The following is a 12,173-nucleotide window of genomic DNA, read 5'->3' as shown; positions in this document are numbered from 1 at the left end:
AGCAATCTAGGATTTTAAAACTGCAACTAAAGCTGCATATTTTTTTCATTATTTTAAAAGGCATGCTGGTGACGACATTACTTTGGAGCTTCGTTTTGAGGTTAAAGAAGAAGAAAATAATCATATTATTATGTTCCCCTTAGCCTTTAAAATGACTAGTTACTTCAGTGACCTTCACTCGAAGATTAGATTCTTTTGAAAATTTGTTTGAGTTGCTGCCCAGCTGTGAGTCACAAAATAGGGCCAGTCAGCCATCACCAATCTCAAAGCCAGGTAGGAGCATTTTAAAATCTGTCAGAGCTTTCTTCCAATATGGAACTGTAGTTTTCAGTGCTTTTATCTGACACAGGGGACTAGCTGTCATTACTCAAAGATGTGGCGTGGAATTCTTTTTTCAAAGAGCCCTGCCAAGACTTCAGTTCTTATCAACTAAGAAAGCTGTAGCTCAAATGATCATGCAGGAGGGAACAAAGAGACAGCTCTGTATTTTGGGGTTTAACTCCTTTACTGCTGAAACGGAGCCAAAAAATATTGACCACCCTCCTTCAAAAGAGTTAACACTTCAAGGCAAAACATCCTTTACTTGCTAGATAAAGGCTTTTATCCCTTTTAAACTGCCCTCATTTGCTTCAAGTAAAAGCAAATGGCAAGCTGCTTATTTTTTTATTGGCACAATGAAAGAAAGATGATGAACAAGATAATTGGGTAATGTGCTTTTGTACTTTTAAAAGTAAGAAAAGAATGTATCTAACTGGCTGCACGACATTCCACAGTAAAGACATCTACCTTTATCATTTGACAGCACTGACTACTAGCAAGACCAGTTTTAAACTTTTACTATTAAGACCATAGCCCTTCAGTCATCTCACAACCCACACAATGTGTAAACTTTTGCACTAATGCAATGATAGAACATTTGCCCTTACTGTAGTTGACTAAGTTGACCAAGATTTGCTACAACCTGGTACATTACAACATGAAGTCACTCAATGTGAGTGACTAGTCACCAACCACCAGCACAATCCAGCAACACAACCTACTGACAACACAAGCCAAGTCAGCCATACTGTATGTAACAAGTCTGCAGGAAAAATCCTAAAGGATTACTTCTGTATAGTGGAAACAACAACATACAGCTACTACTACAATTGGATATTATGTAGGATGTTTAATCCCAATTATAGTCATCAGATGTCTGAGAGCTCTGTAACTGAGACAATTACCAATTGATCAGTGGCATCATTATTCAGAATTGCCAGTCTGTAGAAAAGCACATCGTGGTGAAATATGTTGAACCACTACTTTTTATTTTGACATTAGTTGATGTCCATAGCCTCACATGTGCTGGTGTTGAGACAATCTGGTCCCAGTTCCCGAACCACTGCAGAGCAAAGTTCCGGAGAACAAGAGGGTAACAAAATAAATGAACATTACCTTCACTCTACTGATGTTCACCCCACTCATGCTTCCACTGCGGTCGATGAGAAAAATAAATTCTCCCTGAACCCTCTTCAGGTCTGAAGGCACGGCCTTCAAGTCTGGGCAGAAGTTGAGCATGACGACAGGGTTATGGAGAATATCCTTGTGGAGACGTTTTCGGATAATCTCAACCTGAAATTTGCAAACACAGCAGTAGTCAACAAGACAGATTTTTAAGATTTTGTTTTTAAGCATGTAGTGGGTGGTGGGATTCAAAATTCAATTCATTTTCAATGGTGAGCTAGCTGGAATTTAAGCATGTGCAAATACCCAGGTTGAAGACATCTTCCATTCACCCTACATTGTCAGTAAATGATAAATTACTAACACATTAAGTAATGTTCAGACATCAGTAAGAGCCAACCATTTTCACAAGCTGAGGACAACTTGGTAGAGTTTACTTATAGTGAATTTTGCTTTAAACCAATACTAAGGCTGCTTCTATCTCTATGATGGATGATCAGTGTGATCACAACTGGAGATTTATGAACTGATTAAGAAAATAAAGGTTCGCTAACTTAAATAGTTTAATAATAGCCAAATTAGCTTCAATATAACACCTGAACCAGGCCTGTCCATACTTCACAAGATATTCAAGGATACATCCATTCCAGGAGGAAAAGCCCCCCTAGATTCCTGGAGTATTAAAAGGGTAGGCACAATAAGATACCCATGTGAATATTTTTTAAAGGCAACAAGCAGAACTCACCTTTTCAAGAAGCAGAATCTGTGTACAGTGGATGAATCGCAGCCTATCAGACATTTATCTTTAATCTGACCTAATGGGTCAGACAGAACCCCGTCCTATGTGCAATAAAAGTAAAGCAAAGTCTTGCACGTTTTAATTATCTCATTCATTTTTAAAAAGACAAGTAAAATGTAAATTTTCAATAATTCAATAAAGGGTAGACGGTAAATAATGTACAGTAGTTTGGGTCCCCGATGACTTAACTGGTAAAGAATTCCTCACAGACCACTTGTTGGACGTATTTATTCCTAAAAGAGCTGGTTCAGATCTAGAACAAGTCATAAACTAGTGACCAGGGTCTCTCAGGGTTTGATGACAGCTGACTTATCCTCTGGTATTGGGTAGGCTTCAATTCAGTCAGAGATCCCTTCTTTTGTTTTTCAACAGAGATGTCTGGGAGCCCTGTAGGACACTGACACAGCTACTGTATGAGACTGCAGTCCTGTCAGGGCCGCCAGCCAGCAGCTGTGCTCTGCTCCCTGCTTTGTAGAGTGTGGTGTAACAGCAAGCAGGTGGAATGACAGTTCGTGTCTGGAGGTGAACAACCATTGCCATTTTAGCTGTTTACTCTAAAAGGATTTTTTATATGTTTAAACGAAATCCTTTTGTTTTGAAGTGTATGCCTTTTACACTAGCAAGGATACTTTTCTCAATTCTAGTCCAATCATATTTGTAAATCACTGGATTGTTCCTAAGCATTTCCTACATTTAAACCCCTCCCCAGCTATGAGCTCAAAACAGCTGATTGTCTCTGTTCATGTTAGGATACCATGCCTCTGTGTTAATGGCACACCTATTTATAAAAACTGGCGATGATGAGAACAGGCCATTAGCCCATTAGTTCTCATTATTTTCTTGCATAGTGAGTGAACCTATCACAGGATTAAGTGTATCCCAGAAAATTCCCAGTTTCCCCATCTCCAGTATGCATCTTGGTAATGTAGTCCATATATTAGAAAACTCTTAACCTTGAAATTGACTGGTCATACTGGCATGTCTAAGAAGAAATGCATTTGTATTATATATAGAGTAGGTCAATGGGCTAGACAAGGTCATATTCCTTAAGCTTGAAAGACTACTAGGGATCAATTGAGCTGGTCTGCTAAGATAAATCGGCTGCTCTCAGTGGTTACTTTGGGATGTTCATATTGTCCACGAGAGGGGAAGTGATATGAAGAATACATGTTGATCTGTTAGTTTTAAACTGCATGATTACTGTTCAAACTCCACGATTATTAGATTAGGAATCTAAACTAAATAAAACAATTTTTAAAGTAAAATAAATCAGTTTTGTACTTGCCATTAACCTCTTGCATAGGCTTTTCTTATAGTATTGTGCAATATTTTATTACAGATAGGGAGGCAGTGGGTAGGGCTAAAATGCTGAGTGCAATATTGGTCGCCAATAGACATATAAGTTCTCTGGAATCCTATGATGATTTGGGGTTACAGCATGTTATACACTTACTGAATGCCCAAAGGCATTTTTCATCTTGAAAAGAGAAGCCTACAAGGAGACCTAATTTATTTTAAGTATCCAAAATCCTCAAATGCAATATCAAAGCTAGCAAAGTGGACTTCTTCTTCTTAAAGAAAATTAAAACACAAACCAGAGGACTGGTGTGAAAAACATGGGGAAGTGCTTCTACACAAAGGGTTGTGGGAGTCTGGAACAAGATACCCGGTCATCTTGTCAAAGCTGATACACTGCCTTCATTCAAGAAGCTGTCTGCAGAGATACTTAATCATCAATCAGTTACTAGCCAGATGAGCTAGCTGAACTGAGTTTCCTCCAGCCTGTAATGAGTCTTGTGTTTTTATGTTATTTAATTACATAACAATCATATTATATAATAATTATAATGATAATGTTTTAATATAGAACTGTTATATATATATTATCTATATAACAGTTATCTTAAGTATGACTTTATCAGGAAATACCTTATTTCATGCTTCCTTTGAAATCTGCAAAATAACAAACTGAGTATACCTCTATTTCTTAAATCGTTAAATAGACTATCTGAAACAATTTCTTCACACTTCATCTATTGATATGATTTTTAACATGAATTTGATCAGGCGGCCCAGACTGTAGCCCTGCCCTGCCACAGCAATCTACAGATAACCAGGGAAACCAGATGAAGGCAGCAAACTCGGTTCTGTAATTTTATGTATATCTGCCTTGTTTTGCAGGGCTCTATACGGTTGCTATAGATACTCTTTTATGGTTGATAGAGGGATATTAAGTCTTCAGAAAGAGATCAGTTATACAGGCAGTCTACCATGTAATTTGTTTTATTTTGTTCCCAGAGAGAGGTGAGAAAACCCCCTCTAAATAAAGCCTGTGCTGTCTGTGTAAAATAAAGAAATCTAAGGAATGGCTTAAGAAACCAAAGATTTCTATACTTTCAAAGTTCAAAGTTTCAGACTACAAAGACCTGCTGAATTTACTGAGACGTGAATTTATTGTGGCTGTATCTTGCCTTTTATGCCAAACTAGTGTTTCACCTGTGCAAAGCTAGTTATTAAATGGTTTCAAACCACACCATTGAGAGCACTACTGTATATGTCGGCAAGAGAATTTTCAAATCAAGCTACAAATGCTTTGCCAAGTTACAATAATGTAGTATGTTCAACAATCCATTTTCTAACAGCTTCTTCCCATTCCGGGTTGTGATGGATGCTCTATGTTGTCAAACAACAGGCTCAAGGCAGAGTACACCCTGGAATGGACACCAGTGCATTGGAAAATACTCAGAGACACTGACACCAACTACTTATGCTTAGTGGCAATTTTCACAGAAGCCAATTTAACCTACCAGTATATCTTTAGCCTGTGTGAGGAAACTGGGGCACCCAGAGCAAATACACATGAACATGGGGAGAATATACCAGCTCCAAGCTATCCACCTTCAAACTATCCTACAGGCTGTCCACAGATGGCACCACAAGTCCAGAATACAGCCCAGGGCCCCAGAGGCAGCAATACATCATGTAGCCACCCTCTTGTGCTACATTTTCCAAGTAAAATTATTTTAAAAATTATCTATAAAAGATACTGTATAGTCCCAAATTACAGGAAGGGGGCATTCAAGCAAATAGTCATGTGTGGTTTGAAAATTGGTTAATAAGACTTTAGTGCTCAAACGGAAGAAGACAGTGGGAAATTATATTATAACAGGGTGTTACACAGGAACTTTAATGCACTTTAAAGCATTTCTAGGTGCATATGTATTTCATTTCATGGAATATATTAATTTTTATTACAGATTTTTAATGGAGTTTATTTAATGAAAGTTCGGGAGGGATGACAACAACCACTTTCAATCATTCCCAGCCACCAGTAATTAGCAATCACTCCCTTCATCCTTCCTCCACCAAACGCTACAAATACCAAACGCGATATCCCTCTTCCTCGCGCCTGACTTTTGCATCCCACCTCCACCCCAACTCCACCTCTGCAGCTGCCCCTTGGTTACCTGGCCTCGTCCTGTGGCCAGGAGGTCGGCCCTCAGCCAAGCGGGTTAAGCCAAATATTCGCTCTACTACAGTTCATTACGATTTGATCTTGGGCATTGTCCTTCCTCGTGAATTCCATTTTAACAAAAGTTGTTCCTTTTTCACACATACACAGTACTGTCATTAATTAATTGCTTACACTTATATAGTGCTTTTCTGGACACTCCACTCAAAGCGCTTTACAGGTAATGGGGACTCCCCTCCACCACCACCAGCGTGGCTTTCTGTAGCTTTCTCTGTACTATGTTGTATTTTCTTCTTGGTCCAGAGCATTAATAACTGCCATCAACCTCCTGCTACAACAGTTTTTTATTCCATGTAAAAGTGTCATGGATTATTTCAGTGATTTTTTTTTCGCCTGTGACAACAGTGAACAGTGAAGTCACATAAGACAAAACGAAACATTGTGAGAGATAGGAAATCATTCATCCTACTGTATGTGCTAATCTTTCTCCCTTTGGTAATCACGTCAAAAATCTGACAGAGCTGGCTGATAAGGCACTTGAAGTGTCTATTCCAAAATGTAATAAAATAATAAATGAATTCATCAGTTCCTTTTGGATTTGTTTAAATGCAGGAAACGAAGTCGCAGAGAGACCCATCACTCTTTTGTTTGTCTCCTTCTGTAGTTTACAATATTTCTTTTTAATTTGTGCTCATTATTAATTGATGACTCCAGAACATCTTGCATCGGTCTGGTCGTCCCTAGTTAATTGCCTGATGGAACAGTTTGGTTCATGAAGCTGAAAAAAATCTATTTCACTGCAGAGCTGGATGACATTTCCTGGAGAAATGCAGGGGGAGGGTATGACAAGATACTGTATGGCATGTCTTTAACCAGAAGTCTGGAAGGAGGTCAAATTCCTACAAATTAACCTCTCTCCTGTTGAGCACCACTTCTTCACCATTGAAGCAGCTCCCTGGCTCATTCCTCTTGAAGGCGGGGGTATTATGTGAGTTAAATCCAAAAAAACTTTTACTACTTCTCACACTTTCAATAAATTTTCGCTCTAGGGCACATTGATTAGGATTCGGCTGAACTCCTAAAGTTCTATTCTCTTTGGTGTATCTAGGGAAGTTGGAATGTCTGGGGAGGGTGCATGAAGAAAGCTCAATATCTGTGACTGTTGTTTGGAGAAAAGATGTGTGCCTCAGGAGTATCCTATCCTGGTAGGCTAGGTGTGAACCAGAGATCTCTCGATTGCAGGTCCCATCCAGACCTGAACTGAAGCCTTACTGCTTAAACCTGCCTCTGACTTTCAGGACACAAACAGCGTAAACAAACTCACTTTCTTTTCACAGCTCGGGTCCTTCTTCACACCCTTGATGAAGTCACTCCTCCCCTTCAGGTGCTCATCATACTCCTCTGGTGTCATATCCCCATCTTCTATGAGGACGTGAGGCATATGAGGCTCTGAAAATCCAGGCAAATGAGATCAGAGTTTCTAGGCCCTGGCTGTCCGGATTCCTGTGTCTCCTGTTTTCATTGCAGCTGTTTAACTGCTTAGTACCCTCATCCCTAGGCATCAGAAAAGGACTTTTGTAACTTGTTCAGTGTGGCTCACAAGTGTGCAAGTGTGTTCACTTGTTCAAACTTCTTAATGTTTTGTGCTCTTTAAACTCTTACTTTAGTAACATACAGTACATATACACATTACATGACATACTACTCCGCCACAAAAACTTAAGCTTTGCATTATGCAACTGTTGAGAGTCCAGTTTACTGGTCATTGAAACAATATACCGCACCTACAGTAAGTTAAGGAATTCTGAAACCCAGCACATGGAAGAGGGTTAATGCTAATTTGTAGCACAGACAATTCAATCAGTACTTCAATAGATTCAGTAATTAAGAGTTCAGCTGGAACTAAAAAAAACAGAAGACACAGTGTGTGCGCAAATCCTGTGATTTAGGCACGATTAATTAGACTGTTGTAAATCTCTTAATGGCCACCTCTAAATTCCTTTGCTTAAACCCTAAAAAAGATGAAACACAGATGTTTTATTTCTGAAAGAGTTTCTCCTGCATTGTCAGCTGTGGCATTACTTCAGCATTGTCTGTATTTTGGTATTCTCTCTTTGCATTTCGCTATCTGTCATGAAATGCAACATCAAGCTGTGAAATGACACAAATCAAGGAACTTGTTTCAGGGGGTAAATTCAAGTATAATTTCTAAATCTTTTGTTCAGCAATGTGGAATGTCCTACTGTTCAGTTGGCTAATTTAATTAAACCACATTAAGTTCAGAAATTCAGTACCATAGGCATTTCCTGCCTTTTATTTTTTTTCTGCCAGATTAAACTAGGTAGAATCCTTGGCAAACACCTCTTCTATTTTCAATGTGTTATATGTCAAGTTTCTTTAGCTTTCGTCTCAGTTCAATTTCAATTTCACCTCACTAGAGGAACCCGGTTGGAAAGAAGAAGGTGTAATTACCATCCCACAGTATTTTTCCTGTAAGTTTTAACCTTTTTTTTAACTGAGGAGAACTTTCATTCAATCAATCCACAAGCATTCAAGGAGTATTGACATTATGCCATTTAATTACTTCTGAGCAGATGCTACTGATATAGAATACGGGCTGATGTTTTCACTTAAGTTTTCTATACAAATAAGAATCATCATATAATTTTTATCATTCTATATGCCCCTTTTTGTACACTATATCTTTGCATTCGTCTTATTGAATCAGAAGTATTACACACATATAATAGTGCAGCAGAGCTCTCTGACAAAGCATGGAACTGCTCAGTGATCATAACCACAGTGGGAGCAGGACCATTGACCCTCAGAAATGAGTCATATTGAACTGACCCAAGGTTCAACTATTTGTGAAGGAGAAACTTTTACAAGATATTGATTGGTCTTTTGCTGAACCTGTGGTTTATATCTACAGTGATGTGCAGAACAGATCTGCCCTGAGGAAAGGCAATACTGGAGCTGAGGATTAAATTCTGTCTGCCTTAAAGAGACAGCTTGCTTAGCTGTAGCAAAAAATAGGCAGGGACGCCATGCTAAGCTGCAAGACCTCATTGGCAAGACAAGACATCAGGGAAGTTCCAGAGGGATTCGGGGCGGAGTCAGGGAGTTTGGGTTTCTTGACGATAGCACACAAAGAACTGAACAAAAGGTTGACGTTCTGTTCTAAAAGTAGGTTGGAAATGTTAAGACTGATATTTCCTTGCGCTGCAGTAATTTGAGTTGACATATTCTACCCTTTAAAATAATAAAATATCAGTCAGCGAGATTTGAAAAAAAAATTGACTGGTCAATGCTTTGTTCTCTAATTCTCTGACACAATAATTTGCTTTGCATTCTTCATTTTCCTTACTGAAGTTCAATTTCCCTCATTTGGAGCACAGATCTCCAGAAATCACACAATGTATTATCATGTATGCATTTTTTTTTGTCTTTATTCAAGATGACTAATAGTTAATAATACAATTGTGTTATATATCAGATCTTTACTAGTTTACTGTACATGAACTAGCACAGAGAAATTCTTCAAAGTTGATATTTCTTACATATCCAGTGCTCCTATCTCACCTTATCTATCTAAACATTATTTTGTGTAGGACTTTTGTCAGGCTGCTCAGGGCTTGGAATTGCACAGACTGTAGTGAGGTATGCCACAATGAAGTGAGATTACTATGCAGCTGAAAAGTACAGGATTGGGCACTGGCTGCTTTGAGCCATCTCAAGGCTGTAATCAAAAGAAGGTTCAATGTGACACCCGATGTTACACAGCTTGTGTATGGTCATACAGTAGGTTGCTATGCTGAAGGTATCATCCTATCCAATTACAGGGAATGAGTCGATGACCAGTTTATAAACCTGCTGCGGTCTACCACTGCCAGACAATCCCAGATTTGAATGTCGATATAATACAAAAAGGAGAATGATGAAGACAGGAAAGAAAGAAAATTAGGGGGATAACAGATAAGTACATTAAGGTCAGATATAGAGAAAAGGAAAAAAACAAGTACCATAGCGTTGAAATCAGGATTACTCCCATCCAAATTCAGATAAGTAATGAAGGGCATCAAAATATCAAGAAATGTCGATACTTGTCTTTTAATAGACATCATAGATTTCACGAATAAACACTGCCAAGTTATTAAAGAGAGTGAAGAAACCTACCACTTGGGTAGATGATAATTTCAACAGGGCGATCGTAGGTGTATTTGTCAGCCAGGGTGACGACGATGTTGGTGGCAGAATGAGCTGAGGGGTCTGCGTCTGCCCGGATCGCGTGAGTCGGACTCTCTACACCTGCACACAGGCAGAATCATCATCAACGCACCAGGGAAGGTTACAGCCACCATGACAGTCACCCATACATCCTGAAATCATATATTTTTGAACACCTAGTACAGGAGCACCAAGGAAGAGATCACTATTGTTCATTCCACTACTCACTGGAATCTCCTGCATCCAAGAAGTGGTCACTTTCTTCTTTCTCTATTTAGGACAACTTCAAGTTATCTTCTTCCCTGTATTCGTATACTTTTAGTTGTGTTACAAAATTACTATTATTCTATTTACTATGTTTCTGATTGTACTGACTAATACACCGTATTTAGCTGATAATATACTGAATGTTCACTAAGCCTTTAGCCTTTTAGGGATCCACTAGGGCCTTAGGTTATTCACAAAATTCCTAACTGGATAATATACTGGTTTCGATGTGTCAATGTCATAAATAGTTGCAACGGAGAAACATTATGGTGATACACATTTATAGACTTCAAGCGATGTTGTCAAAACATACTTTATAAGTTGTCAAAACCAAAATATAACATTGGCACAATGCTACAATGCAATGCTAGTGATCATCTGATATTTTAGGATTCTGTAACATCTGCAATTATTTGTACAATAATTTTAACAAAACATCCTCCAATTAATTTCTTTTAAAGACCTATGTTTATATATTTTTAAATCATTTATATTTTGGATAAATCACAAAAAAAAAATGTCTGATTGTCTGTGGCAAGCACACTGAACCCTCTGGGAACATTTTAAAATTCTAAAATGTTCATTTTTTATATTAGCCAACCCACCACCATCGAGGACAAGCTGTAAATTGTAAATTGTTACATTTTGTGCCAGCTGGAAAGTCATGTTATTTATTTTTATTTTACTTCCCAAACCCTCTCACTGTATGGTTTCAGAAAAATACCACATGCTCAATGTCTGGTATTTCACTGGAATCCATACTGGCGAAAGCAGCCGATTAAGAATCTGCATGAAAAGCGGTTCAGAAAGACTATATTAATTACACAAAAATGGGAAAACATATAGCCATGCCTTGCGTCAGTTGTTATCAGCCTGATTGAAGGCAGACTGTAATGAGAGAAGGGACCTGAGAATTACATGTTCAGCTTCAACAATCAGCAGATTAGCACAGAGAAACCAGAAAACCTAATGCACATCCATCTGATCCATCTGTGTGATTGTAGTTATACTACAGAGATTACAGAGCAAGAAATTTCAGGAAAAAATAATCAGCACATTATCATAATGACTTTAGACCATAAACTGTAGGAAAAGGATCTGATCATCCAGGGTTAACATGCGCCTCAGAGAACATCTGAGGTTATAATACACTGGGTAGTAGACTGTTTCTACTGAATGCTGATAGGACCTACATGTAGGTGGGCAGGACTAAAGACAATGTGTGTGGAGGCTTGCTGGTATGATGAATGTGGTTGTACCTAACATTGTATTGCATTTGCCACACTTGATGTGGGGATCCATTCATTCAAGAATGCATTTGGAGTAACCCGACTATTCGGCGATACAGTGTTGAACTCCTTCAGCTAACAGGTTTTCATTCCACTAGTGTCAGCTCGTCTTCCAGAAAGATAATACCAAATACAAATCATGTTTATTTGGCAAGCAGTGGGTTTTATGTGAGCTTACTAAATTAGTGACTACTTTATATTGCTGGGGGAGGCTAAAGAATGAGAAAGCGGACAAATGTGTTCATTCTCCAAATAAAATTTATGGAATACAAATGTAGCATCAGCATCGCAATGAAGGAAAGCAATTTGGCATCTGGTAGCCAGACGGAATATATATTAATACACAACAGCTCTCCAAAGGAAGAGGCATTAGATTGAAACACCATCAGGGTCTGTACAATCTGATATGGGATCAGGCTCAATTTGCAATGGTACACTTTTCATTTTCTGCTGACCTGCTAAGAGACAGGGCCCTCTGATCTCCAGCTGAAAATTAAATTCATAATCAATGGAGTTGATTGGCTCTTCTTCCAGTAACCAAGCAAGACATAGCTGGCTGTTTACTGTACTCTGATCATGGGGACCCAGGGCACAATGATGTCTATCCTTGCTGGACAAGAGAAAGAAAGAAAAAGAAATAGCATTAGGTCATCACTGACACAAGAGGTGTCAGTGG

At 38.6% G+C, this 12,173-nt stretch overlaps 1 protein-coding gene across 2 annotated transcripts in view; it reads right to left on the bottom strand.

Moving 5' to 3' along the window:
* Positions 1-12,173, bottom strand: part of vwa5b1 (von Willebrand factor A domain containing 5B1) — an 85,642-nt gene that overhangs the window by 53,803 nt on the left and 19,666 nt on the right. For both annotated transcript variants that reach the window (XM_006641908.3, XM_069183624.1), the window contains 4 exons: positions 11,953-12,107; positions 9,891-10,022; positions 7,039-7,163; positions 1,435-1,611 (listed from right to left, as the gene is read on the bottom strand). In XM_006641908.3, coding sequence (XP_006641971.2) covers positions 1,435-1,611; positions 7,039-7,163; positions 9,891-10,022; positions 11,953-12,107 — 589 coding nt within the window. The remainder of the gene's footprint in view (positions 1-1,434; positions 1,612-7,038; positions 7,164-9,890; positions 10,023-11,952; positions 12,108-12,173) is intronic.

The sequence above is a fragment of the Lepisosteus oculatus genome, chromosome 25 (assembly GCF_040954835.1).
Source record: "Lepisosteus oculatus isolate fLepOcu1 chromosome 25, fLepOcu1.hap2, whole genome shotgun sequence".
Lineage (NCBI taxonomy): Eukaryota > Metazoa > Chordata > Actinopteri > Semionotiformes > Lepisosteidae > Lepisosteus > Lepisosteus oculatus.
Note: the sequence above shows the minus strand (reverse complement) of the source record. Positions and strands in the feature narration are given on the sequence as shown.